This window comes from Saprolegnia parasitica (genome assembly GCF_000151545.1).
Source record: "Saprolegnia parasitica CBS 223.65 unplaced genomic scaffold supercont2.11, whole genome shotgun sequence".
Lineage (NCBI taxonomy): Eukaryota > Oomycota > Saprolegniomycetes > Saprolegniales > Saprolegniaceae > Saprolegnia > Saprolegnia parasitica.
Genome location: NW_012156405.1, coordinates 371365 through 398926, shown reverse-complemented (window position 1 = coordinate 398926; position 27562 = coordinate 371365). Strand labels below are relative to the sequence as shown.

General features: G+C 56.9%; 10 protein-coding genes across 10 annotated transcripts in view; 4 read left to right on the top strand and 6 right to left on the bottom strand.

Annotated features, from left to right (window-relative positions):
• Positions 1 to 548, top strand: part of SPRG_19593 (hypothetical protein) — a gene marked incomplete at both ends in the record, with an annotated part of 766 nt that extends 218 nt beyond the window's left edge. The window contains one exon of the mRNA XM_012342935.1: positions 6 to 548. Coding sequence (XP_012198325.1) covers positions 6 to 548 — 543 coding nt within the window. The remainder of the gene's footprint in view (positions 1 to 5) is intronic.
• A 1589-nt stretch (positions 549 to 2137) lies between these two features.
• SPRG_04230 (hypothetical protein) lies at positions 2138 to 4094 on the top strand (the record flags this gene model as incomplete). The annotated part of the gene is made up of 4 exons (XM_012342830.1): positions 2138 to 2189; positions 2292 to 3483; positions 3510 to 3663; positions 3735 to 4094. 4 exons carry the CDS (start codon positions 2138 to 2140, stop codon positions 4092 to 4094), a joined length of 1758 nt encoding a protein of 585 aa, XP_012198220.1.
• A 657-nt stretch (positions 4095 to 4751) lies between these two features.
• On the bottom strand, positions 4752 to 5870 carry SPRG_19592 (hypothetical protein; the record flags this gene model as incomplete). The annotated part of the gene is made up of 3 exons (XM_012342934.1): positions 4752 to 5339; positions 5382 to 5726; positions 5769 to 5870. 3 exons carry the CDS (start codon positions 5868 to 5870, stop codon positions 4752 to 4754), a joined length of 1035 nt encoding a protein of 344 aa, XP_012198324.1.
• Positions 5871 to 6381: 511 nt separating this feature from the next.
• On the bottom strand, positions 6382 to 6640 carry SPRG_19591 (hypothetical protein; the record flags this gene model as incomplete). The annotated part of the gene is made up of 3 exons (XM_012342933.1): positions 6382 to 6461; positions 6509 to 6546; positions 6597 to 6640. The coding sequence occupies 3 exons, from the start codon at positions 6638 to 6640 to the stop codon at positions 6382 to 6384; spliced, it is 162 nt and encodes a 53-aa protein (XP_012198323.1).
• A 631-nt stretch (positions 6641 to 7271) lies between these two features.
• SPRG_19590 (hypothetical protein) lies at positions 7272 to 7820 on the bottom strand (the record flags this gene model as incomplete). Its single annotated transcript, XM_012342932.1, has 1 exon — positions 7272 to 7820. The coding sequence occupies one exon, from the start codon at positions 7818 to 7820 to the stop codon at positions 7272 to 7274; it is 549 nt and encodes a 182-aa protein (XP_012198322.1).
• A 620-nt stretch (positions 7821 to 8440) lies between these two features.
• On the bottom strand, positions 8441 to 9184 carry SPRG_19589 (hypothetical protein; the record flags this gene model as incomplete). Its single annotated transcript, XM_012342931.1, has 1 exon — positions 8441 to 9184. A coding segment is annotated over one exon (744 nt), but the record flags the coding sequence as incomplete, so codon positions are not given.
• Positions 9185 to 11409: 2225 nt separating this feature from the next.
• On the top strand, positions 11410 to 12447 carry SPRG_04229 (hypothetical protein; the record flags this gene model as incomplete). Its single annotated transcript, XM_012342829.1, has 2 exons — positions 11410 to 12063; positions 12113 to 12447. The coding sequence occupies 2 exons, from the start codon at positions 11410 to 11412 to the stop codon at positions 12401 to 12403; spliced, it is 945 nt and encodes a 314-aa protein (XP_012198219.1). The 3' UTR covers positions 12404 to 12447.
• A 2692-nt stretch (positions 12448 to 15139) lies between these two features.
• Positions 15140 to 18662, bottom strand: SPRG_22126 (hypothetical protein; the record flags this gene model as incomplete). Its single annotated transcript, XM_012342965.1, has 11 exons — positions 15140 to 15579; positions 15632 to 15711; positions 15769 to 15955; positions 16003 to 16773; positions 16838 to 16969; positions 17033 to 17189; positions 17253 to 17465; positions 17518 to 17668; positions 17728 to 17790; positions 17843 to 18151; positions 18202 to 18662. The coding sequence occupies 11 exons, from the start codon at positions 18660 to 18662 to the stop codon at positions 15140 to 15142; spliced, it is 2964 nt and encodes a 987-aa protein (XP_012198355.1).
• Positions 18663 to 21226: 2564 nt separating this feature from the next.
• SPRG_19587 (hypothetical protein) lies at positions 21227 to 21590 on the top strand (the record flags this gene model as incomplete). Its single annotated transcript, XM_012342930.1, has 2 exons — positions 21227 to 21487; positions 21537 to 21590. The coding sequence occupies 2 exons, from the start codon at positions 21227 to 21229 to the stop codon at positions 21588 to 21590; spliced, it is 315 nt and encodes a 104-aa protein (XP_012198320.1).
• Positions 21591 to 24117: 2527 nt separating this feature from the next.
• On the bottom strand, positions 24118 to 25667 carry SPRG_19586 (hypothetical protein; the record flags this gene model as incomplete). Its single annotated transcript, XM_012342929.1, has 9 exons — positions 24118 to 24441; positions 24497 to 24580; positions 24643 to 24717; positions 24771 to 24909; positions 24971 to 25003; positions 25044 to 25179; positions 25232 to 25331; positions 25388 to 25510; positions 25563 to 25667. The coding sequence occupies 9 exons, from the start codon at positions 25665 to 25667 to the stop codon at positions 24118 to 24120; spliced, it is 1119 nt and encodes a 372-aa protein (XP_012198319.1).
• Between the last annotated feature and the right edge of the window lie 1895 nt (positions 25668 to 27562).

The window sequence follows — 27562 nt, the reverse complement described above, 5'->3', positions numbered from 1 at the left end:
GAGAGCTACAAGACGGACTTTTAACCGCTTTTGGCACGGTCCCGTTCCTCCTCGACGACGGCGAGCCCGTGTACGAGTCGACCATCATCTCGCAGTACATTGACGCCAAAGTCAACGGCGGAAAGCTCTACTGCGCCGACGCCCCGCGCCTCGCCGCCCTCGCCCAGCTGGCAGTCGCCAAGTTTGAGCCGAGCCGGTTCTACGCCATCTTGCACAACAGCGATGACGCCAAGATGCCGGCGCTGGAGGCCGAGATGCGCGCGTCGCTCCAAGGCCTCGAGCGCATCTACCGCGAGCACGCGGCCGCGTTCCGGGCCAAGGGTCCGTACCTGCTGGGCGACCGCTTTAGCAGCGCCGAGATCAACATCATGACGTTCCTCTTCCGGTTTGACATTCTGCTGCAGCACTACCGCCACGTGCGCGTGCTTGGCGACGACATTCCGCTGCTCTCGGCTGCGCTGGAGGCGTCGGTGGCGCGGCCGGCGTTCGCCTTGACAGCGCGCGACGCCGACTTTTACATTCGCGGGTTTGCCCACCACATCGAGTAGGCGACTAAGTTTTAGTCTCTAAACAAGTGTATCTCTAAATTGCAAGACAATGACCTTGAACTTGAGATGGCGATGACGAGCCAGCATCGACGGAATGTTGCGGATATGGCAGTGAGCGCGACTTTGACGTGCATCTCGACGGGGTCGCGGTGCGTCGGATGGATCTTGGCGAGGTCGTCGGCGCTATAGATAGAGGGTGATATCGAGTTGGTCCAAGAGTGCCGATCGGCTGAGCACTGCGAAACGAGGCGAGACGAATCGCCCAAGTTATACATCCTTTCAACAAACTACGATATCACGGCCCATAAAAGTACAAAAGGGAACATGAATACTCTTTTGTATTTTTATGGAGTCAAAGATCGTGGCGTCAAGAATGAACTCGTGGCGGTGGTAAAAGCGTTTGGCCACGCCCAATGGGCCACGCCTTTTCTTCTAAACGACTTTCTGGCCAGACAACACCCAGTGCTTTAACGTGCTAGGACAAACATGGTACACACATTTTAGACTACGCGAGGCGGTCGCAAGGATTGCGGTGCCTTGTAGAATCGGCCGATTCCACCTGACGACTACTTTTCGCTACCGTTGAAAACGCATTTACAACGTCAGTTCCACCACCAAACAAATAGTATTCCTTCACCCTCCCATCACCCCATCGACGTACCACCAACGTGGCTCGTCGCACCCTCCAACCGACACTTCCACCTTGCGGTTCTCCGTGGAACAACTACCACCAGCACACTTCCTACACTCATATTCTTTTCACAAATTTCATGATAAGATCCGACGTACCACGCCTATCCTTCTAAAACGAGCGATTTAACGGCCATGAGTAATGTCGATGACTAAATCGTCTTGATCGATCATCGACGCTCCCGACATCTTGTCGTCTCCATTTCATTTTCAATATTTGAGCAATTGCAACATGTGCCACAAGATCTCGTGCTCCGTGTGCCAAAAGGCAACCTGGTAGATTCCCCCTCTCGGTGAATCGCCGAAATTGACTGAATGCTTTGTAGGCAAGGGTGCGGCCAGCACATCCAGAGCGCGCTGCAAGGTACGTCTCGACTTGTCTGGTGGCCTACTTGAGAGTGGAAATTCTAGGCGTGCCCGAGGCGGAGCGTTGCCCGGGCTGGCGCACGGGCCAGCACCAAGATGCACCGAGCGCCGGAAAATAAGCGCTACGCTGCACGACAAGACCAAGAGGCATGGACACAAACACAAAATAGCATAAATTCACAAATACATCGGCAGTCACTACATGGTTGGAGATACAACGCTGTGGCACACGAGGTCGAATATTGTGGCCCATGTCGCGTCGCGCAGCTTAAAGCGTTGACGTAAACATCGTAGTGTAAACTGTCTACGGCGAAAGTGGTCGGTAAGGCGGCCGTTTCGACGAAGTGGCGACGTCAGCGACATCCTTGGTCGCCTCTCTCGTACCGGTAGCATGTTGGATACCGTCTGCATTGCTGCGAATGGTACCCACACATGTGTTCGACACGTGCGTGCATCAACCAAACGTCTGAACCGACTACGGTGTTGAACCCTATCCCTGCGCACATGACGTGTACCGCAAAAAACATCGAAGGATGATCGATCTGTCCGCGATGGCTCATCGTCGTTACGCCAACCGCGTCCTACGTGCCCAATGGTTTTGGTTGCAAGAAAATAGCGGCTCGACGTCACAACGCACTTTGGATTTTACTGCTCGCCACCATGATATCCCCTGCCTCCGACGCTAAGTTCCTGCCCATGCTCGACAATACGCCGTCACGGCCAACGACAACGTCATTGCGATCAATGGCGGGTACCACGCCCCGGTCCAGCCCGCGACGCTCGGGTGGCACGACTTGCGCTACACGGTACAACCCAAGTCGCTTCTCGGCAAGAAGGGGCCGGCCAAGTCGATCCTCAAAGGTATCTCGGGCCACGTGGCGCCCGGACAGCTCACGGCGATCATGGGACCGTCCGGCAGCGGCAAGACGACGCTGCTCGATATCCTCGCGGACCGCATCGCGACAGGCGTCATCGAAGGCGACCTCGATGTCAACGGCCGGCCGCGCCACTCGGCCTCGTTCCGCAAGATGGCCACGTACGTTGCGCAGGAAGATTCGCTCCTCGGGTCCTTTACCGTCCTCGAGACGCTTCGTTTTGCGGCCAGAATCTCGCTCAAAGCGCCTGCCGACGTCTTGGAAGAGCGCGTTCAGAACGCGATCGCGGACATGGGCCTGGCCAGCTGCGCCAACACGCGGGTGGGCGACATCTTTTTCAAGGGCATTTCGGGTGGCCAAAAGCGTCGGCTCTCGATCGCGATCGCGCTCCTTACCAACCCCTCGATTCTGCTCCTCGACGAACCGACGTCGGGGCTTGACGCGGCGTCGACGTACTACATCATGAAGTACATTGCCAAGCTCTGCGACGCCGGGCGTACGGTGGTGTGCACGATCCACCAGCCGTCGACCGACGTGTACAACCTCTTCTCGACCTTGTCGATCCTTGTCGAAGGCCGCACCGTCTTTTTCGGGCCGCCCGCATCGGCCTTGACGCACTTTGCCTCGCTCAAGTACCCGTGTCCCAACTACTCGAACCCGGCCGAGTACTTTGTGGGCCTTGTCAACACGGACTTTGAGGGCCACGCCGACGTGAACGCGTTCGTGGAGGCGTTCGCCCGCAGCGACCTAAGCGCCTCGGTCGTCCGCGCCTTCCACGACGACCGCGCCTTGAGCCGCAAGAGCGATGTGCCAAACCACGAAGCATCGGCATTCACGCAGTGGCAAGTGCTGCTGCAGCGCAACTTGCTCAACAATGCGCGCAACCCAGGCTTGTTTTGGGTCCGTCTCTTCATGTACATCATGCTCGCGTTCATGGTCGGCACCATGTACTACCACACGAATACAGAGCTCACGAAAGAAGACTTGCTGCCGCTGCTCTTTACGTCCAAGCCTTCCTCGTCTTTATGAGCGTCGCAGTGCTGCCCTTCTTTATCGAGCAGCGCGCGGTCTTTGTCCGCGAACGGGCCAACCAAGGCCTCCGCGTCCGCAGCTACGTGCTCGCCAACGTCCTCGCGGCCTTGCCGGGGATTGCGCTCATCGCGATCCTCTCAACGACGCTTGTGGTCTTGCTCGCCGACCTCAACGGATTTGGGTATTTTTCCTCAACCTCTTCTTGTCGCTGGTCGCGGCCGAGTCGCTCATGTGTGTCATCGCTGCCGCCGTGCCCCACTACATTATCGGTATTGCGCTCGGGGCCGGTCTCTTTGGCATGTTTATGCTCTGCGAAGGCTTCATGGTGCCCAAGCACGCGATCCCGGACTACTGGATCTGGGCCTACTACCTCGCGTTCCACACGTACTCGTTCGAGTCGTTTGTGTACACGCACTTCAACCCGATCCAGGCGACCGATGCGACGGCAAAAGCGATTCTGGTGCGCTACGGATTTGAAGACGTCGACGTCGACCGCAACATGGTCATCCTTGTCGGCTACACGGTCGCCTTTCAGCTGCTCTTTGGGTGGATCTTGTACCGCTTCCACACGGGCCGCCGGTAAACCCGCTCTTGACGATGCATAGTGTATCGATAAGTGCGTGGTATATACACTTTGCATTGGATTTCAAACCACGACTTCTTATGGCGTGTGGAACAGCGCGTTGGCATGCCAAGAAAGGGTGGAATACGCAAATAGGGTTAGGGCTATCTGGTGTCGAGGTGCCCAAGGTCTCTGCAAGTAGCTGCGACTGTAGGCTGCGCAGATGGTCTTGTCTCGAGTCGCCCAGCCACGTATGTCAAAGTACATCAATGTGTCCAAGCCTGCGCGCTGGTCGAGACGAAAAGTGTGGTCTCGTGTCTTTCGAGTACAGGTATCATCAATCCATCGTTGTGGCGCCACGTTCGCACGATCTAGTGTCGGTGATCCGTTCAAGTAAGACATTGTCTTCAAACTGAATAACGATTCCAATTAAGGTACGATGTGATATGATAGACACTCGTCGTGGCTGGTGCTGCAAGGTGGGGAGCTCCTTTGAGTTGGTATCGGCTGCCGGCGTCCTGTCCATTTCTTCAGAACTACTATCATCAGGGTCCCTAAAGTCCAGAGACCTCAAGTCGACGCGTTGTGCAGTGTCGTTGTGCATGTAAACTCAAGACGAGTTGTCACTTGTAGAATTGATGATATCTTCTTTAACGTTAAAACATGCAAAATACGGTATTAGAGCAGGTATTGAAGCGCCGCCGTGGTCATACCGCCGAGGAAAATAGACGGAAGCACGAGCCAGGACGAGCTCATGAGCATGGCCGTGCCCGAGAGGCCGTGGCCCGACGTGCAGCCGCCCGCGAGGCTCGCGCCAAAGGCGATCATGGCGCCGCCAAGTACCGAGCGCAGCGTGCTCGGGTACACTCCGCCGTTGGCGTCGGGCGACGTGGCCGCATACGACCCAGCGATGATGCCAAGCACAAAGAGAGCTTGCGATGCGTCCGACAAGCGCGGCAGCCACGAGGTGGGACGGCCGACAGCGCAGCAGACGGCGTTCGAGACTTCGCCGAGGGCGATTTTGATGCCAGCGGACGCACCAAGGGACTTGTTCAACAGAAAGGCCATGGGCAGTTGGAGTGCGCCGACGACAGCTCCGGCGACGCTCGGGCGCCAAGAGGTCGACGTGCTTGTAAACGGCTCGGGCAGCATGACCTCGAGCATGGCTGCGACGGACAAGCAGGCGACGCCGACAAGACCGTGTGTCATAGGTGTGAGCGGCATCGTCGTGGCGACCTTGGGCTTGTCCTTCTGCCAGTTGGCAATCTAGTCGTGCATGAGTCAAGCGCATCGTTCGAGAGAACGTACGCGGAAACGGAGGGCGCCAGCGATACCTGCACCCAGCGCCGTGCCCGCGAGGCAAGCGAGGGCGGACGGGATCTGCGCGCCAAGCTGCACGTAGACCGAGCCAGGGCACGAGCCGCTGACCGTCATGCCGGCGCCGAGCACGAGGCCGCCGAGAATGAGAGCGGTCGACGTACTCGGGTTGGTCGCGCGACTCGACTGCATGCGCTGAAACGCATCCGGTTGCAACGCGCGAAAGACGGCTTTCGAGAGAAAGGACATGCCGAGCGCGCTCACAAACATCTTCATCATCGTAAAGCGCTGAAAGGCCATTTGCTCCATAATGATCATCGGGAGGTAGACTTGGCCCTAGTCGATTGCGTTCAGTGGCGAGCTCAGGACTTTGTCTACCTTGTTCATGGCAAAGCCAAACGCAGCGCCCGTCGTGAGAAGCACGATCGTGTGGCGCGGCGGCGGCAGCGACGGGCCGGCTTGGTGGCTGGGCACTTTCATGGCAAATGGAAACTGCTGGAATCCAAAAGGGACCGTTGAAGCGCTTGCGTAGCGCGGGAGCCTGCGTCATCGCCCACACGTATCGAAACAGATGCGCCAATCACAGCGTCGCGGGTCGGCCGATGCTGTGTATTTTTCGATACAAACCGTCAAAATGGAAGTCGAGGTCGAGTGTCTCAGCAATGCGAGCATGGCTCGCACTGAACCGAGGGCATCTGGCACTAAGCAGATGGGGCGAGTAATGCGGATCTCCAGTGATCCACCTCCGATCATCCACTCCAGTGATCCACCTCCAGTGATCCATCTCCGTTGTTCGCGGCATATGTTGGAGCGGCGTCGTGCTCACGTTCGTTTCGTGACCACGTCCCACCCTGCACCAAAGCACCAAAGCAGCGTCCAAATACACTGTATTTGTCACGGGTATGCACCAGGGTATGCACGGGATTTGGTCGTATTTTTATGAATTTTTGCTGTTTGGCGCCCGTGCCTCTTGGTCTTGTCTCATCACTGCTTATTTATCGGCGCCGCCGCTTTGTGCATCTTGGTGCTGGCCCGTGCGCCAGCCCGGGCAACGCTCCGCCTCGGGCACGCCTAGAATTTCCACTCTCAAGTAGGCCACCAGACAAGTCGAGACGTACCTTGCAGCGCGCTCTGGATGTGCTGGCCGCACCCTTGCCTACAAAACATGCAGTCAATTTCGGCGATTCACCGAGAGGGGGAATCTACCAGGTCGCCTTCTGGCACACGGAGCACGAGATCTTGTGGCACATGCTGCAGATGATCAAATGGGAAATGAAAAATGGATTTGCAGATCTTTTACAAAGAAAGATATCACAGCAGGCGATGATCGATCAAGACGATGCAGTCATCAGCATAACTCACAGCCGTTGAAGAGCTCGATTTCGAAAGATAGGGTAGTACTTTATGGATGGTCTTACATGTACGATATAAAATGGAAGAAAAATCATTGGGCTATAAGAGTTTATGAACCTGAAGCTAGGTTGTGGGAGTTGGTGGTAGTCGTACCACCACGACACGCAAGATAACAGCGTCGGTGGCGGCGGAGGCTGCGACGAGCCACATATTTGCACACGAGGCTCCAACTGGATTTGACTAGGAAATACTATACCAAGAAGTTTCAAGTGGTCCAACTTTGCGCTTCATTCGTAGTTATCCAAACATCAAGGGCACCAAATTCGAGGGCCCCTTGCACACTACGCTGTGTGCCCTGCTGGTTGCCGACGTAGCTGGTGTGAGAGAACGATGGAAACACCATCTTTGGTTGCGTACAGTATCTCGCAAACAGTTCGATCGATGCGCGCTTGTAAATATGCAATATATATATATTTCTGGGGCCACTTTCTGAGTTGGCAACTTTGAGTCTAAGAAGGTGTCGTGGTGTTACTGGAACCGACCGCGCTTGGCCATGTAGTCGTGAAAGGCCATCGTGCTCAGAAGCAGCACCACCGACGCGCCTTGGCCGTAAATGCGCGTGTGCATGATCTTTTGCGAGAATTGAATGTTGGCGTTGCGGTTCTGGTCCAGAAAAATGCACCCGATGAGCGGCACCGTCGCGCCGACGAGCGTTCGGAACGGGTAGTCGTACACAAAGTTGGCCGTGCGCTGCAGCAGCGGCAGGTCACTCGTCGTCATCGTCTTGGTGGGCAAGGCGACCTCGCCGTGCATCTCAGAAATGTACGCGTCCGGGTTGCGCACACCGCGCAAGAGGTCCTGCTCGGCGACGATGGCAAAGCTGGCGACCGACGCCATGACGGCGAGCCCGACCTTGCCGCTCACGCCGAGGCGATGGCGGAACCATGTCGACTGTTGGTTGGCCAGTGCCACGAGTGCGCCGGCCGTGACACCGGCGACGACCGCAGCTTGGAGTCCCCGGCTGGCCGAGTTGTGCACGATCGCGTCGCGCTTGTCGATCGAGCTGAGCGTCGCCATACTGGTGGTCGAGCTGGTTGATGTTGTGAAATGAGCTGTGCGTGGCTTTAGGAGAGCAAGGATCTTGTGCGGGAAAACCACTGCATAAAAAGTCCAGCACACTGGTGCGTATCTCTGGCGCCAACTGGCAGGCCAAATGGACGGCCCGCACTGAAGCAGCTGTCTATTTCGGGGCAGCGCGAGTCACGCTGCTGACCGATCCGAGTCGGATCGATCAACAAGCCGCCATCCCGCCACAACATGTGCCGTTGCATGGACGACCCTCTGGGGGACGAGCCACAATTCTACGGTTCCACCCAACAACTAGAATATATGCTCCAGACGACACTATCTCATGATATAATGTCTCATTAAGGAGGCTTCTAAATAGTCTTTCCAAGATGACGTATTTGGAAGCAGATGTGTTTTGAGAAAGGCGTGTGTCACGCTGCTGACGAATCCTGGCCCGATCGAGCATCTTCCAAGTTTCACGATTCAACGGCTTCAACGGCCAACGTCGCGAGCGATCCAACCTTCCAATGTTCTTGCGTCGTCCCGTGCACCTTCTGCGCCGAGGATCCTACCCTCGGCGGCTTCCATTCACAACTCAATTCTTCTCTCCAACCAGACCGTTCCAGACATCAACCATGAGCCTTGACATCGTCGAGTACACGTCGCTGGACGCAACCACGCTCGCCTCGCTTCGGACGCAGGACGGAAAAACCCATCTCTTCAACAGCCTCGTCTGTCCCTTTGGCCACCGTGCGCTCTGGACCGCCGTCGAGGTCGACGCCGCCTTTGACATGATTGGCATCTCGCTCACCGCCATGCCCGAGAGCTACAAGACGGACTTTAACCGCTTTGGCACGGTCCCGTTCCTCCTCGACGACGGCGAGCCCGTGTACGAGTCGACCATCATCTCGCAGTACATTGACGCCAAAGTCAACGGCGGAAAGCTCTACTGCGCCGACGCCCCGCGCCTCGCCGCCCTCGCCCAGCTGGCAGTCGCCAAGTTTGAGCCGAGCCGGTTCTACGCCATCTTGCACAACAGCGATGACGCCAAGATGCCGGCGCTGGAGGCCGAGATGCGCGCGTCGCTCCAAGGCCTCGAGCGCATCTACCGCGAGCACGCGGCCGCGTTCCGGGCCAAGGGTCCGTACCTGCTGGGCGACCGCTTTAGCAGCGCCGAGATCAACATCATGACGTTCCTCTTTCGGTTTGACATTCTGCTGCAGCACTACCGCCACGTGCGCGTGCTTGGCGACGACATTCCGCTGCTCTCGGCTGCGCTGGAGGCGTCGGTGGCGCGGCCGGCGTTCGCCTTGACAGCGCGCGACGCCGACTTTTACATTCGCGGGTTTGCCCACCACATCGAGTAGGCGACTATCTATTCGCCAATAAGCAAACAGATATATACACCAAGTCCAAGTCGAGGTATTGACAAGCCGGGTATTGGAAGGGGTCGCTAGCTACATCGTTCTTATTGCTTGTTGGAGCACAGCGGACGGGATAATGAGCCAGGTTTTCCGTCAAGCAAGGCAGAAGCTAGTGACAAAAGTACGGTCAATAATATATCGCCCCAGTGACAACACAAATATTCATACACGCTCCTTTGCGTGAGCTTTAGTAAGCACTCGGTGATGATGATAAACACATCGCCAGTTAGTAGTCAACGACGACGTGGTGCAACCTTACGTATGTGATTTCGCTTATAATTGCTTATCTCATTCATTCTGGGAAGCAACATGTGTATCTATCAACTTTGCGAAGCTGTTTTGCTTGCCGTCGCTGCTTTGAGTTTTTCCCGACCTAGTACACGATCGATGAATCGTAGCATTTCGTCTTCGCCATGTCGCCTTGAACCCGCCACGCCACTCCCAATGGCTAGCGGCCAATCTCTGACCCAACTTGGAGCGTCGTACAAGGTGACGACACAAAATTGGTGATAAGGTTACATGACAATTGTACCCTTGGGGATAGAAATGCGACCAATCGCAAGGCATTCCCTTGACGTTTGCCACACGCATGACCAGGTATTGCATCCTCGAATTCGTTGGTGTCGTGATTTTGGGCGCGTGATATGCACCACATTTGCAAGATCTTAGTTGAATCCAGCGCCATACTGTACCGTTCACGTCACCAAGTGCATTGAAATCACCAATTGTCCCATAGCGAGGTGGCGAGTTAACAACACCAAGCTAGGGTCCTGGCCGACCTCGTTCCCGCACAGCCTGCCACAACAAGACCACGAACGCTCCTAGCGCACTCGAATTGCCCTCTCTTGATACAGCTGCATATCTCATTTCAACAGCACCAAGGGTCACTCTGAGGTGATTTGCGTTCAGACACCAAACGACCTCGCAATGCAACTACAAAAAAGGTGCAAAAGATGCAGTACGGAGACCACAATTCGTTCAGTGGTCAGAGCGCCACGTGTATCGCGTACGAGATAGAAGACCACTTGACCACTCGTGGGCCTCTCCATGCTCTTAAACATGTCGACAGCGGTCTCATGCGCATGGTTATGCGCCAAGAATCAGGCGTCCGGTGGAACTAAAATGCAACGTGTGCGGAGCTGAGCGCGACACATGCTTGATGCTTCCACAATTGTAGCGCGAGCGATCGTTCTCCATTTTTCAATTTCCTCGACAAGAAACCATGGTGGACGAGCGCAGCCCCGCACCGATGATGCACGTGCAGCACGACGGCGCCATCGAACAAGACCAGCAGTCCGAGCCCAAGCCAAGGTCTGAGTGGTGCCACTGCAACTTGGCAGCGTACGACGACACCGCGTTGCCATATCACGAGTACAAGCCCTCGTTTCACTTTATGCTGGACGCCATGACGCACGACCTCGTCGTGGGAGCCGACAGCGCGCCATGTTGTGAAGGCGCTTCGCCGCGGCCGGGTCCGCTGGCGAAACCCACGCAGACTGCAGAGACTGTTCATCACAGCCGCCTCGAGCAGCCGAGCCCGTGAAGGCCACGGCATAGGTGTGCAGTAGTAGCATTAGATCCGTACAATATACATGGTGTGCATTATGTGTGTGCGATCTGCCCGACAAAGCGTCAGCCGGCTCGTCGAGTGAGGACATGAATGCAACTTTCCCATCCCATACGAAATCGCCAGCAGTAGTTAATGTAAAAAGACAGACGTCAACCATAGCGACGTCATGTGCGGCGAAGAGTGCAGCGACGGCACGCCCCCTTGTCATGATCGGGCTCGGAGAACACCGTTGCAAAGGTGACGCATCTACACTGCACTTTTCCGAAGACAACATGTGCACAGAATCATCTGTTTGGCGGCAAACAACAACATGCGGATACATGTGCACCGCACGCTGCATGAAAGTGGCTTCTACCCAGAGCGGTACCTTTTAGCATGCAGTACTAACATTGCATGCTTACTACTGTACAAACGAGCCCTAGTCTCTACGAATAGAACAGGCGAATCCAAAGAAAGAAGCCCGCGCCATCGTCGACATTCAGCTGTCTTCGACTCTGCTCGGCAAGGAATTCCAGCAGCTGCCAACGTCGGTTTTTGACGTATCCGGATACGCGAGCCAACGCCCACCATCGCTCAGTTTCCAAGCCGCTCGCCAATGCTCAGTATGCCCATCTGCCGCCGCCTCCTCGCCACCGGTCGCCCGCGCCAGCTCATCGCCGCCAGTGGTAGCCACCACCAGCTCATCGCCGCCACCGGTAGCCACCACCAGCTCATCGCCGCCACCGGTCGCCGCCACCTGCGCACGTCATCGCCGCTGCTCGCGGCGGTCGAGAACAGCCACTTCAAGACGCATCCCAAGACCGACGCTCATTTTGCTGACCAAAAAGTCTGGGACAATCCGATCCCACACGAGATCTACAGCGCCGACGACCTCGCCAAGATCCACCCGACGCACCGCGACCCGGTCGAGATGCACGCCAAAGTGGCCCTCTTCGCGGTGCGCCTTATGCGCTCGGGCTTTGACTTTGTCTCGCGCTACAAGGGTCCGGGTGGCGGCATGACGGCGGGTGACTGGGTCAACCGCGCGCTCTTCCTCGAGACGGTCGCGGGTGTCCCCGGCATGGTCGCCGGCATGGCCCGCCATCTCCGCTCGCTGCGCACGATGCAGCGCGACCAGGGCTGGATCCACACGCTGCTGGAAGAGGCCGAGAACGAGCGCATGCACTTGCTCATCTTCCTCAACATGAAGTCGCCGGGTCCGCTCTTCCGACTCTTTGTGCTCGGCGCGCAAGGCGTCTTCTTCAACCTGTTTCCTCGCGTACCTCACGTCGCCCAAGACGTGCCACCGCTTTGTGGGGTACCTCGAGGAAGAGGCCGTGCACACGTACACGGCGCTCGTCCAGGACATTGAGAACGGGCATGTCGACCATTGGGACACGGACATTGCGCCGCTGATCGCACGCAACTACTACAAGCTGCCCGAGACCGCGACCGTCCTGGACATGATCAAGTGCATTCGGGCCGACGAAGCCAACCACCGCGACGTCAACCACACGTTTGCTGACGTCGAGTGGAAGACGGCGGTCAACCCGTTTCTTCACAAGCACCGCAAGCCAGCCTCGGAAGGAGAGAAAAAGTCCAAGCCAGTGGCATCGTAGCCAAAAGGTTAAATGCGCGAATACTTATTTCATGATTGAGCCCATACTAGTAATGTGTCCATGTAGAGGGACTCGCAGCATTGGTAGAACCTTGGGTTGAATGTAATGGGTAGAAATGAGACGTAAGTAGATGGAAGAGTCGCGGATTAGGCAGCTGCTCGAAGTGTGTATGGATTCCTTGTGATGGCCCGAGCGATGGCCTTGATACCATGCTCGTTCTTGTGTTGCTGCTGCACTGTGAACAGCGACAAGCGTTGATTTTCTGAGTGTTTGATTGAAGATTTACAATCGGTTGGCACGATAGAACCATTTAATTAAATATCTAGTAGCCAATAGGATTTTTCGATTGGCCTCTTCGACCTGCCATTGGCCAAATATAGAAACCATCATTCTGGTGTCGATAGATTGTTGGCAATATTGAGATGGGTTGCGCGCCACAAGAACGGATCTCATGGCGTTCGAGCGTGAGTGACTGCCGAATTGGCCGCCACAGGAATTGAACGCACTTGCGACCTGACTCATTTACGAAAATGCCTCTTGCGCAGCGTCGCCACGGGGGCTGGGTAGGATCCCAACCGATGACCTTGGGCTCCATCTTCGAGTACCCTTCATCGCTGCTTACGACCAACTTCTTCTACAGCCATCGTCTTCCCGCGCTTCGGATTGCTGGCATGTCCAAATCACTCACCCTGCCACCCAGCGATCCGATGCTTCGTAAAGTGGCCGAGCGCTATCCCAACCCATCGGCGAAACCGCGGCGCCGAAATGCCGCACCAGACGAGAATCTCTTCCGCGTCTGGGGCCCAAAGCGCATTCGCCAGACAACAATCGTTCCAGCCAACGACGTTCATGTTTGTAACGAGTGGACGACATCACTGCACCGCGATCTCTCGACGGGGCTGACGTGTCTACGGCCCGACGACCGCCTCAAGCTCTCGCACCTGAGCATCGACCTGCTGAACGATGCGTCGAGCTTGGCGCCGATCACGCGCCGCGACGATGCGATCACGACGCTCGTTGTGCTGCTTGCACCGGAAAACGCATGTGAGCTCGGCTTGGACTTTGTTCAAGATGGCGTTGCCACCCATACGTGGCGCGAGCTGCAGACGTGGTGCGTGCACTATGCCCTCGTGGCGCCGGAAATGTCTCTCGTCGGGACTGGCACCACGGTGCGCGAGGCGCCCCCGCGTGTGGCCCTTGTGTTTCACGTCGTGCGTGTGCCGTTGCAAGCCGATCGAAACGTTGGTCCGATCCACCGTGGCGTTTTGCTCCTCAAAGAACTCGCGATGCACCCGCCTCTCGGTCTTCTGTATGGCGTTCACATCCACACGTGCCGTCGCCATACGACGCCGCACTGGGGGGCTCTCGAGCCACAGCATAACGCGTTCCTGCACGCCCTGCTCGCATCCGACACCTACGGCGTCGGTCTCGCAGTGTACTCAGACGTCGATGGTATCATGCGCTTGGTGCAGCATAATGAGTCGGCAACCATCGCGCCCATCGACTTGCGTGAGGTTCGGATCGCAGAGTAGTACGTCGTCCCGATGTCCAAGCGACCGCGATATGGCTACAACGTCGTCTTGGTCTTCTGGCCCAAGCAACACCTCGTCAACGTCATGGGCGGCGCTGCTTTCGCAAGTGCGATGACCGCCGAGGGACGCGCGCGGCTGACGTATTTGGCCGACGCCGCCACCGTCTTTGGCACGAAGAACGTGTTGTCGCGCTCGTCCCGTGGACACCAGCTTCCGCCGCCGACCGTCGACGATCATAATGCGATGCTCCAGCTGCTCCAAGACGTTGGTGACGTCGACTGCATTCATCGCTTTGTACGATGCTGCGCAACGGTGAGCGCAACGTGGCTCCAAAAGCATGGGTGGGAGCCGCTGGCCGACGCTCTGAACAGTCTCGTGTCTCGGTGGTGCTCGGACGATAGTGTCGGTGGTGTCGAACATGCGACATCGCTCATCGCATCGCTAGCAGGTGTCACCGATGCCCCGGTGTGCGCGCCGCTCGATCAAGCCTATGTCTACGAGTGCATTCGGCGGCTGTGGGCGACCGTTCACTCGGCTCTTCTCAAGTTGCTCGTCTTGGAGCTGATGTCGGACGACGCGTCTCAACGGCTGGTCGCCGACGCTCTGTCCATCGAGCACTACTGCGACCGTGGCGCCGACACGGATCGATGGCTTCTAGATCGCTTGCCTGCCGTCGCGCTCAGTCTCGTCGATGCCTTTCTATGGCCACCGACGGCGTCAGAGGTGTTGAAAGAACTGCGCCTCGTGCATTGACCAATGGCTTTTTCGATCGCACTCGTGCACAACACGGCTCTCACTGTCGAGTCGCTTGTACGCAGAAGGACGTTGTCGGGACCATGACGTCGCCCAAGCGCTTGCTCTGGCTTCTGGAACGAGATCCGCGGTGGTCCAAGGACCCAGCCTCTCTGCAAGCGAGTTAGCACCGGTGGACCTGTAGCTTTGGGCGTGAAGCGCTTGCACGCTGACGCCGTCGATATGCACCGCGCTCTCAGCGGTGCTTTCAACAAATGAAATGAAAAAGCAATGGATTGTATCTTACTGTTCCACTCGGTCCAACTACATGTATTACCACTATCGTCGCAGATCCCTTCCACCTGACCCTCCAACGCGCTCCAGTCGCTTGCAGTCGCATCACGCTTGCGGTAAAACAACCAGGTTGGTTATAAACGTTGTGGCTTTTTGGTGTTGTAAAGTATATCTAAGTTTACTTGGTTGTCGTGGACTTGGCGCGCTTGGCCGCGGGCACCGCGCCCGTCGACGGCGTCTTCTTGCTCTCGGGCATAAGCTCAAACTTGAGCTGCTGGCGGTTCCCAAACGTGAGCTCGACAAACACCTTGACTTGGACCTTCTGGAAGACCTTGAGGTGGCGCTTGGTCGAGAGCACCGTCAGCGCGTGCTGCTTCGGGTCGTGCTTGAGCGTCACGGCCTCCTTGCCCTTCTCGCAGAGCAGCACCATGCCTTCAATGCCAAAGCGCGGGAGGAGCACGCCAATGCCGTTGGCGCGCACCTTGTTGACCATCGCGTCCGTGACGGTCGGGTTGTTGGCAAAGTAAAGCAGCGTGTGAAGGCTCACACTGGCGCGGCCTGCGAGCTGCGCCGACAAGTGGCGCTTGTTCAAGTTGCCCGCCAAGTCTTGGAGGTGCGCTAGCATTCACCAGCATGAGTCGATCGATCCAATCCGCATGGGATAGCCTACTCTTGTTTTCAAGGTACTCGGGCAACGGTGCCACGCCAATGGCCGCCGCCAGCAGCCGGTGCACGACCACATCTGCGTACCTAGAATCATCATCATCATCATCGTGGTCCCTTTACAATGAAAGAAAGGTTCCGTACCGACGAATCGGGGACGTGAAATGCGTGTAAATCGGCGCCGCGAGACCGTAATGGTGGTACTCTTCGACGCTGACTTCGCCCGAGCTAAAGTAGCTGGCCGGCATCATGCAGCGCGTGCAGAGAATGCGGAGCATCTTGTTGAAGTACGGATTGTCGTCGCGGATCGCGGCCGTGCTGTCCAGACTCTCTACACCAGCTGCATAAGACAATGTTTTCCACTTTCAAAACGCGGACCTTGGAGCTGCTTGGAGTTGTCGACGCGCAGCGTGACGCCGACGGCCTTGGCCTGCGACACGATCGCATCGAACTGGCGCTTGGACGGCGCGGGGTGCCGGCGCAGCATCGCAAACGTCGGGAACGAGCGCAGAATCTTCTTGGCGACGGTAATGTTGGCGAGGAGCATAAACTCTTCCACGAGCGCATTCGTGTCCTTGAGCGCGTACATTTGCACGTCGAGCGGGTTCTGGGTCTCGGTATCCAACACAAAACGAACTTCAGGCGACGCAAGCGTCAGCGCACCGGCGTTGATGCGCTTGGCCTTCAAGCGCAGTGCAATGTCGTGCATGGTCTTGATGGCCGCGCCCATAATCTTCTTCTTCTCCGAGATCGGCTTGGCCGGCGGCTTGAGGGCAAAGGACGCGCCGGCACTCGGGTCGTCCAAAAGCACTTGGGCTTCGCCATACGAGAGCGACGCGATCGACCGGATGATCGACTTGCAGAATTTCACGTCAATCACATGCACTTCGTTGGCGTCAATGCGCACTTCCCAGAGCACCGTGAACGCGAAATGGTCTTCCACGTCCGTGAGCGAGCAGAGCTGCGTCGTGAGGTACCCGGGCAACATGTCGAGGCGCTTGTCGACGAGGTACGTCGACGTCCCGCGGTCCGCGGCCTCGAGATCGAGCGCCGAGCCGGCTTCGACAAAGTGCGTCACGTCGGCAATGTGCACACCAATCTCGACGTTGCCGTTCGGTAGCGGCCGCACGTGCAGCGCGTCATCGATATCTAGTCGAAAATAGATAATAAGTAAAATACACAAGACAAGGTGGCCACAAGCACCGTGGTGTACCTTTGCAGTTGGGCGGATCGATACTCATGACCGGGAGGTGGCGCAAGTCGGTGCGGCCCTTGGAGTTCTCGGGCGTGATCGTCCAGTCGGCGGGCGGAAGACACTTGAGCACCTTGTCTGAGAACGCCTCGCCTACACGACAATGATGTTATAGCCCTTTTTTGTAGACTGGAAAGGCCAAGAGAAATTTTGTACAAGGAATGTCGTGCTCGAGAAGAAGCACCTTGGTTTCGGTCTCCTTGTCGCCGATCGTGCCGAGCGTACGGACGTAGTGACCGACGGGGAACCGGCTGTCGACGGGCCACGAATCGATGCTCACAACAATGCGCTTGTCGAGCAACGTCTCTGCTTGCTACACACGCCACGAATCGTTTGTAAAAATGCAAAACAAATCAAAACAAATCGATAAAACTACCCGTGTCGCAATGCGGATCTTGGGCACTTTGCGGTCGACGGGCACGAAGAGGCAGTTGGTGCCCAGCGGGATCTTGGGGTCGCGCGGCGGCTCGATGGACCCGCAGTAGCGGCGCCAGTTGCGCTGGATGATGCCGACCACGCGGCCGCATGGCTTGAGTTCGTCGCCGTCCGCGATCGCTGTGGTCGACAGTGTCGGCTCGGCCACACCAATCTACAGAGTTGGATGAGTCGAACCGAAAGGATAACAAATCGATAGAAACAACCTCGGGGGCTTCGGTCGCGCGGGCCGTGTCCTCGTCGTCGGCCTTTTCACTGTGAACGTTGAACGACTCGGACGGCTTCTTCCACAGGTGCTTGGGGAGGAGCTCGATCGCAACAACATCGCCGTCCATGGCGCGGTTGATATAGTCGTGCCTAGATAGCCATGCGTCGTAAAAGGAGAATCGAGGGTTAGGGTCCGTGATCTCGCCTACCCCGAGATGAGCACAGGCACGCGCGAGTCGTTGAGGCCGTGGATGAGAACGCTGCATTCCATCCTATCGACATGGATGCATGAGGCGCCAGACGATCGCGAGATGGAATGTCTACCAGTGGTCGCGGTTGCAGCGAAGCGTGCCCTGGAAGAAGCGCTTGTTCTTGATGCCGGCGAGTACTTCGGACATGCTCTTGTGCTCTTCGTACAAGGTCGTGCGCGCGGCCTTGGCGCTCTCTGAGACGTGCGTCGACTGCGCCATCAAGTCGGCAAGGTCCGGGTGCGTGACCAGGAGCGGCTGGATGAACGCCGCAATCGTGATGGCGGACACACCGTGGGCCGAGGCCCGCTCGGCGTCGCCGTCGTCGTTGGCAATGTACACGATCGGGATCTTGGCGTCGTTCGACTGCATGTGTTCCGTGTACCTAGACCGACGCGCTGAGCCTTTTAATGGCAAGATGTGGACTGTACATACCATGCATGGCCCTTGCACATGGCGCGGACGTCGCGCTCGGCGTTGGTCTCGTCGGCCTGCTTGGCCACATACGTATCGCGGTGGTGGTCGTTGGCGAAGACAACAAAGTTGCGGTCCGACTTGATGAGCGCGCGGAGCCGGCGGTAGATGGCGAGGTCCTTGGCCTTGACCGCCTCGGCGACAGTCTCGAGGATGATGATGTCCTGGAGCTCCTTCACAGCTGCGTGCTCGAGCACGTCCATCTGCGATAGCACGACGTCGGACGTCAGAAGCAGGAACTGCTTGGCACGGCCCGAGAGCGCCGAGACGACCTGGACGTCCTCGCGGCTCTGGCAGAGGCCGCAGTTGCCGAGGCCGCAGGCGATGTCATCGCGCAGGTAGCGCTCCTTGACCACGCGCTTCACGCGGCCGCGCTTCGTCGCGATGTTCTCGGCGTCGAAGGTCCACATGACATGGCTCATCTTGCGCCTCCTTGGTTCGCTTCCTGAAAATGGAGATCATTGGTTCCAAGCTGCAGGCCACTCCGGATTGGCTATAATACGTGGTCTTTTACCCAATGGCCAGGCGAGGATAAAAACACCGCTCTTAGCTCGGTGCTCGACGGCACAATGACAAGCCCCACAGTCGACAAGGGAATATAGTTATTCATTCGACTGTCGATTATGTTAAATGTACAATTTTGTCTAGTAGCCAAGTGATATGCAGGTAGATTGACGTTTGTCGACCACGTGGTTGTCGTCACTGGGAGGACACGGGTGTCGCGGAGAAGCTCGATCGCCGTCCATCCATGGTGCGGTTGATGTGCTAGTCGCACCGAGATAACACTGAATCAAAAAATATAGCTAGGGCTTGTGGGCACTGCTTGAATCGTCGCCACTGCGAAATGACGATGCATCGCTGTCATCACTCGATGAGCGAATGTCCTCCCGACGCCGGCAGCGTTCGAGAAAGCTTCATCGATGCTGCTTCGGGTTATGTCCCGCTCCAGGAGCCCGAGCACGCTCGTGATCGACGCCGTCGTCATTTCGACTTCATCGCTCGCATCGAGAGAGAGTAGGATGCAATTGACAAGCGGCGAGATGTGAATGGCCGAGTTGTGCTGAACCGCCGTCACCAATGCCTCGGGAAGCAGCATCAGCAGACGACACGGTGCACAGACAGCGAGTCGAGCAAAAATCTCGGCCACCGACTCGGCCTGCTGCCATACAAAGGCGTCCACGAGACGAATCGTAAACGGTGGCAGGGGTGTCTGAAGCCATCGATCGGTGTCGGCGCCGTCGTCGCAGTAGTGTTCAAGGTACAGTGCGTCGATGAGTAGCCGTCGGAGTTGACCTTCTCGTCGCGACTCCAAGGCGCGCAGCTGCACAAGCCCCGTGACCGCGATCGCCCACAGCCGTCGAATGCACTCGTAGACATAGGCTTGATCGAGCGGCGCGCACACGGGGGCATCGGTGACACCTGCGAGCGACGCGACAAGCGATGTCGCATGTTCGACACCGTTGTCTGAGCACCACCGAGACACGAGACTGTCCAGAGCGTCGGCAAGCGGCTCCCACCCATGCTTTTGGAGCTGCTTTTGGAGCCACGGCGCTAGTAGTGGCAGCGGACACGTTGCGCTCACCGTTGCGCAGCATCGTAGAAAACGATCAATGCAGTCGATGTCACCAACGTCATGTAATAGGTGAAGCATCGCGTTGTGGTCGGCGGTCGTTTGACGCTGGTCGCCACCGGCAGCGTGTGTCCAGAGACACTTGGTGCCAAAGACGCTGGCGGCGTCGGTCACATACGCCCGTGCGCATGCAGACGGCAGTGAGCGCATGGCCGATGCAAACGCAGCACCACCCATGACGTTGACGAGGTGCCGCTTGGGCCAAAAGACCAAGACGACGGAAAAGCCGTAGCATGGCCACGAGTCGTCGATCTCGACATACTCGGTGCATTTGGCGCCCACAAGGTCGATTGGCACCGGCATCGGCGACTGCAACAACAGACGCTCGATGCCCGTCATTGGCGAGTACACGGTGAGGCCAACATCGTAGCAGCCAGCGTCGAAAAGTGCGTCCAGAAACGCCGCATGAAATGGCTCGAGCGCACGCCAATCGGGGGTTGCATGGCGGCCACAGCGGTGCACTTGAACGCCGTTCAAAACTCCGTGGCCGACCGATGCGGCCAGCGTGTGAAGCCGCAGGGCCACATGGCGCCGAAGGCCAGCCGCAACCGGTATTGCCGGACGTACAACGTCAAACACGAGTGCAACCCGCGGCGGCGCGCCGTGCAGCTTGGTGGCGTGGCCAACGAGCGACGTGCCTGTGGGCACAAAGGCGTACTGGGACACCATGGTGTACTTGGTGCGCCAGGCATGCGTGACATGGCCGTGTTGCACCAAGTCGAGGCGCAGGGCGCGGACGTTGGGTGTCGCCAGCAACACGACAAGTGTTGCAATCACATTGTCACAGCGACTGCTTGGCGACAAGCTCGAGGTTTCGTGGAGCGGGCCAATACTGAGATGCGAGAGCGCGAGCCGGTCGTCGGGTCGGACGCCCTCGGTGGTCGAGTAGAGATGGCGATGGAGCACTTTCTCCCAGTCGTCCAGCATTTCGACATCACAGGCGGGGATGATGGCCGCTTGGGATGCGCTGGTGTAGCGTGCGGCGACGCTGCGTAGCGTCTGCGCGCTCGGCGGAACCTCGAGCGGCTCGGCCATGCCAGCAAGCACGAGCTTGGGCAATGGGGCATACGATCCGGTCGCGGCCTCGACTCTTATGGGGCGAAACAAGCTCAGTGCATCTTTGTAGGTGGTGACAGGCTGCTCTCGCCTCGTTGAAGGGACCCTCGTCATGCTGCACACGGATTGAATCGTCAACTGTGCACACCCGACATTCGATCCTTTGTGTTTGGTGGCGCGACATTGCAGTTTCTGCGCAAGAATGATGGTGATTGGATGAGAAACGATTGGATTGGCCAACGACGACCCAATGAAAACGTCGTGTGCTGCCTCAGCCGGCCGATTGTCACAATCGGGAGCATGGCCTTCACGACAAGGTCGACGACGCATACTGCCGCCAACCGGGCCGCCAACCGGGCCGCCAACGTCGCACGGCGCGAGCGGCTCCGGCGACTGGCGCTGGAGACGGTGGACCTCGCGGCAGAGCCCAATGCCCTCGGCCAGCAGCTGGGTGGCTTTGAGTGCCGGCTATGCGATTCCAGGCATGCCAATGAAGCGCAATACTTGGCGCACACGCGAGACGCAGGGCACCAGTACAACCTCTTGGCGCGTAGTATGTCGGTTGACCATACTGCTGCACTGGCTCAGCCACCAAGACGGCGGCCCCTAGGACTGCTGCCTCCAGGAAGGCAGCCGATGCGGCGACCCACTCCATATTCGGTGACAGCACGACGCGACCCCGATACACATGCGCACATTCTGCGTCTTCAAGCCTTTTGCCCCTGGAGCCAGGGCGATTTTGAATGCGACGTCGTGTCTGACGGCGACAAGCGGTACCTGCGCGTTCATTGCACTGGACACGAGTCCGTCGACGTCAATCTATCGCAGTATGGCGTCGTTGTATCGCGTGTGGCTTCATGGGACGACCTCAGCAAGACGCTGACCATCGAGGTTACGTTTGGTGCTTTGTAAACAACACTAGAACTGTCGTGTGAAAATTGGACGTTTGAACTTTTAAATGTTGTGTTGTGCATATACATTGGGCTATAAAAATGGAGATCGTAGTGCGCGCCGACCAGCTGACGTATTGGGTTCATACACAAGTCAATAGTGCCAGGACAGTAGCATGCATATATTATATAGTTTCAATGCGACGACACGGCTTAGTTGGCGCGCCAGCTCATGTTGATACCGCGCCGCTCCAAGAAAAGCATGACGTAGCGCACGCCAACGAGGGGAAAGAGAATGCAGACGCCAAAGACGATCCAAAACATGTAGGGCGTCTCTTGGGTCGACGAGTTGAGGTTCATGCCAAAGCCGCCCACGATGAACGTCGGAATTGTAATCATCGTCGTCCACGTCGTCAGCGTCAAGTCGACGGTGAGGAGGTAGTTTCGCTTCGTGTCCAGTCGCAGCATGGCGAGGCCCTCGGTGTTTTGAATGTTTTGCAGCATGAGCGCGACGCGCGTCTGGGTCGCATAAATGTCCTAATGTACATGACGACAAGTCGTCCCTTTTGAGACCAGGTGTACGTGAAGGTAAACTTCGAGAAATGACTCGATGCTATCCGTGTCGAAGCTCTCCAAGTCTCTCGCGGGTCGCCGTGGATCTATCGTCGTATTCAAGACGCTTTGACGATACAAGAATCGGGTAAAGAGATAATACCATTGTCAAATTGAGCATGCGCATCTCGTCTTCGTTCTCCAAAAACTCCATGAGCATGCGTCGCATACCGCCAACCTACACACCACGAGAGCGTAAATGCGCAACGACACCCCCACCGCATGTACAAATACGACGACGACATCCAAGAATACCTGGGACTCGAGTTCGTGCAAGCTGTTCTTGAGTGCCCGGAGCGTCTCCATTTCGTCCATGGGGAGATCGCCACGGGCCATGCGATCCACGTAGACCTTGGTGAGGGGCAAGATCTTCTCGCCGTCGCTGGTCAAGACTCTACGTACATTCAGCGTTAGTGTCTGCCTTGTATGTCGCGTGCGCGGACTTGCAGACAGTGTGCAGCACGGCTTCGAGCGCACTAGCATTCCATGTGAAATGCTAAAAAACTCAAAAAATCGCAGCGATGACCCACGCAAATTCAAAGTGCAGGCTCATGCCGTCGGCGAGCTGGTCCTTGAAGCAGTGTTTGAGCGCCGACACGAGGCTGTCGGCGCCGTCGGGCAGAAAGACGAGGCACGTATCCCGCAGAATCACAGCGCGCACCGGGTCTAGTCACCGTTCGCTCTATAAACCAATTGAACAAATAAAAGCCGTACCTGCATTCACCAAGATGGCTTGCTGTCGCACCACGAGCGACGGCTCGTTCGCGGTGGCAAACACGTTGTCTAGTTTTCGCAAGTCCCGCATGTGAATGGCCTACGTACATTGCCTCACAAAATGCAAGATGCGGTAGCTTGGTACGGGAATCTCGATGCGGCGGCTGGCGGCGTCCCGGGGCGACGTGGTGGAGTGCCCTTGGACGGACGCCGCCGCGGCTTGGACGAGCTTGAGCACGTCCGTGCGCGTCACTTCGACGTAGCTCGAGCTACCGTTCATGTCGAACCGAAGTGCCTAGCCCCAATACATTGATGATGGAAAAAGTACGACGACGGGTGAAATGCTGTACGAGGCGCTTGCCGTGGTGCATGGAGGTGCCGACGTCGTAGTGCACGTCGCTGTGCTGACTCACGAGAAAGTCGGCGCTAACAAGCGGGGCGCGGAGGGAGCTCATGGATGCTGGAATCGCGCAAAATGCCGTGATGGTTTCGTTGGGTTTCACGCGAAACGATCCACCGTGTCCGACATTTTGTGTTGGATATTGATCAAGTATACTAGTACACCAGTAGAGTGTCCATCCAGGACATTTTCATATTTATTTATTGGACCATCGTGTTGCTTGTTGACTTCCCATGCACATGATAGCGTGCAGCGGAATGGCCTTGGGCGGCGGCGGCGCTACATTGTCCTCTTTCGACAGCCGCGGGAGAGCGTACAATCGAGCATGAACACAACGCATTCCAAAGCAGTATCGGGATTTGAACTGGCGGTACTTTCAGCGTGCATCGACGCACACGACGGCGCCTGCGAGCGCGATGCGAGCATACATCAGGACGAGGCTACCCACGTCGAGTTGAAGTTGCACTATGATGTACATATGTATGTAAATACTTCAAGAAACCATCTGCCAAGCCCAAGAGACGATTTTAGAAACACGTACAACAGACAACAGTCGTGCCATCATCATTCATGTGTTATGCCGACTTCCAGCTCATATTGATGCCGCGTCGCTGGAGGTACGTCTGCACAACGCCGACGCCAACGAGTGGAAGGATGAGGCAGACGCCAAAGACGATCCAAAAGAGGTACGGCGTCTGGTCTACCGTCGAGTTGAGGTTCATGCCAAATGCGCCGGCGATAAAAGTCGGGATTGTGAGCATCGTCGTCCACAGGGTCAGCGTCAAGTCGACCGTCAAGAGGTAGTTTCGCTTCGTGTCCAGTCGCAGCATGACCATCGACTCGGTGTTTTGAATGTTGTTGAGCATGAGCGACACGCGGGTTTGGGTTGCGTAAATGTCCTACCAAAATGTACAAAAAAATCACCAAAAATTTTCAAAAAGCCAAAAATACTACCTGCAAGTAGACTTCCAGAAGCGACTCGGCGTCTTCCGTGTCAAAGCTGAGGAGGTCCGACGCCACGGCCGGCTCCGAAAAGATCTAGCGACAATATTGTTATCCATCTACAATTGTACTACGACACAAGAACGCAGCGCTGCTACCTTGGTCAGATACAGCATGTGCAAGTCTTCGTCGTTCTCTAGAATCTCCATAAGCATGCGTCGCATACCGCTGATCTACAACATCAATCCATCACTTTAGTATCCATCGACAAACCGATGCAAAGTACCTGCGTCTCGAGCTCGTGCATCGAGTTCTTGAGCGAACGCAGCGCTTCCATGTCGTCCATCGGGAGCTCGCCGTGGGCCATGCGGTCGACCGAGATTTTGGCGACCGGTAGCACCTTCTCGACGTCGTTTGTAAGCACCCTAATGAACAATCGCAAAAAAGCATGACAATATTGTACCTCTGCCAAGATGAACAACGTACTTGCAGATAGTCTGGAGGATCGCCTCGAGTGCGCTACGGCCTTTTAGCGACAACTTACAAGGAACACACGTACGCGAATTCAAACGATAAGCTCTGCGAGTACACAATTTGGTCCGTAAAGCAAGTCTTCAACAGCGACACGAGGCTGTCGGCGCCGTCCGGTAAGAAGACGAGGCAGCTATCGCGCATGATCACGGCGCGCACGGGGTCTACAAAAAGACTCTTTCCATACAGCTTTAACGCAACACCGTGACGACGCACCGGCGTTGACGAGCACGGCTTGCTGACGCAGCGTCAGCGACGGCTCGTTCGAGACCGCAAACACGTTGTCCAGCTTGCGCAAGTCCCGCATATGAATGTTCTACAAGCCGGCAACGATGAGCCAACATCCAACTTTGCCAAAAGCAGACGCGATACCGGAATGTCGACGGACGCACTGTCGCGCAGCACGGGGCTGGCGGCGGCTTGGACGAGCTTGAGGACATCGGCGCGCGCGACCTCTTCGTACGTGGCGTTGCCGTTCGGGTCAAAGCGCAGCGCCTAGAAAGGGTGTTGATGCATGCACTGTACACGAGGTCATCGAGCGCAGTACGAGGCGCTTGCCGTTGCTCATGGACGTGCCGACGTCGTACATGATGTCGCTGTGCTGGCTCAGCAGGAGCGCGGTCGACGAGACCGACCCGCGCTTCGTTGCCATTGCTTCAAGTTTGGTGGTGGTGACGTGTGCAACACGGACAGTGTACGACTGTACGTACCGCTGTACGTGCTTCTAATCTTGAAAAACGTATGTATATACGATGTATTGTACGGCAATGCACGAAACATCTGAGCACGGCTACCTTCAGAACAGATGGACTCGCGTGCGTTGTGCATGATCGTTTCGATCCATAAGACAATGTGTGCATATCAAAGCGACGGACACAAGCCATGGACGTGCTGTACGAGCATGCATAACCTTCTTTCAAATTTCTGCGGGCCTCATTGGGCACACGGAGGACGGAATCTCGTGGGCTAGCAAGACAACCAAGGACTCCCGTGCCCGTGCGACACAGTAGCAAGCCCGCGGTCCTAAAACCAGGCGTTGGCGCCTCATGGAGAAGATAAAGTCGTCCGATTCAACTCGACCGATCGTGTCGGGCAACCAACTACGATGGCACTGACCTACCTCACGCGACCCTTTGTTGTTTTGCGTTTCAAAGCGTCTTGTCCCGATCCGCGAGGTGGAAAATGACTCTTATCCGCGCTTCTTCTCGTACACTCGTACCGTACAATGCAATGTACGCCCGTGCAGGTCCACCTCGATCATGACACGTCGTTTTCGCTGTCAGTTGATCTTTTGCATTATGGTTGCGAGCCCACCGCTTGGCACGCCGCTTTTGAGCACCCCGTCGTCGAATGTGTCGACTTCGTCCGGTCGACCGAGCGCCGACTGCTTTGATGTGGGCCCCTCCATGCGCAACGGGAAGCGCGTCGTACGTCTAAAAATTGCATTCCCTCGTTTGGCATCGAGCATTCGATCAACTAGGCATTCTGTTTTGACGTCCATGGACACATGGTCCCGAAAGAAGTGACGCGAGCAGAGGTTTTGAAGCTCGTCGCTGGCGCCACGGACCCAACACACGAGCCCAATGTGCCGGTGTGAGCCATACAATATCGATGGGACAGACGCCGAACCAATATCGATAGGCCATGCACATGCGCGACTTGCGAAAGCTCGACGAGGTCTTTACTGTCTCCAACGAGCCATCGCTCTCGGTCCGCCACCAAGCCATTCTGCTCAACGCGGGTATTCATCGTCCACAAGTATCAATGTATCAATACTGAATGTATGTCTAGATCCGATCCGGGCCGTGATTTTGCGCGACGCGTGCTTGGTGTTTCTACCGAGCGGCGCCGAGAGCCTTGCCTCGATGCTCGAGTCGCTGGTGCAAGAACACACCAAGGCACCGCACTCGTTGGATCGTACTACGCCGTTCGAGTTGCGGTACGAATGCAGTGGAACCAACCTCCTCACCTGTTTGTAGAGCATTGGAAGCTGTGCTGGCGACCGTCTGCGCGTATGTTGTCGTGTGCTAGAATCGCATCCTATCACATTGACGTAGCGTGCTCGTGATGGACGGCGACGCACTTCTGCCATGTGCAAACGCGGCCGTCGAGCGCATGAGCCGCCTCGACTTGCCCATGGGCGACATGGAGGCTCTTCGAGCGCTCAAAAACAGCCTCCACGAGCTCTCCACGCGGGTATTCGTATGCGAGCATGCGGGGACTCACTCGCTAAGTCAATGTAGGTGGGGGCGGTGCGCCGGATGCTCCTGGGAGCCCTCGACAAGGAAGACGACCTGCGTCTCATGCAGCTCACAGCGGTGCACATGGCATCCCATTCATTGCGTGCATTCAAGATGCAACATAGCTTGGCAACTCGGCCGTGCACGAAACAGTAGCAACCGAGACTGTTGAAGCCATCATCGAAGCCTACCTCCACGTACGATAGATGTGCCGAGACCGCCGCCGCCGTCGTTCATGCTTCTGTAGGATATGTATGCGACGCAAACACGCGTCGCGCTCATGCTCCAGCGCGTCCACAGTACCGAA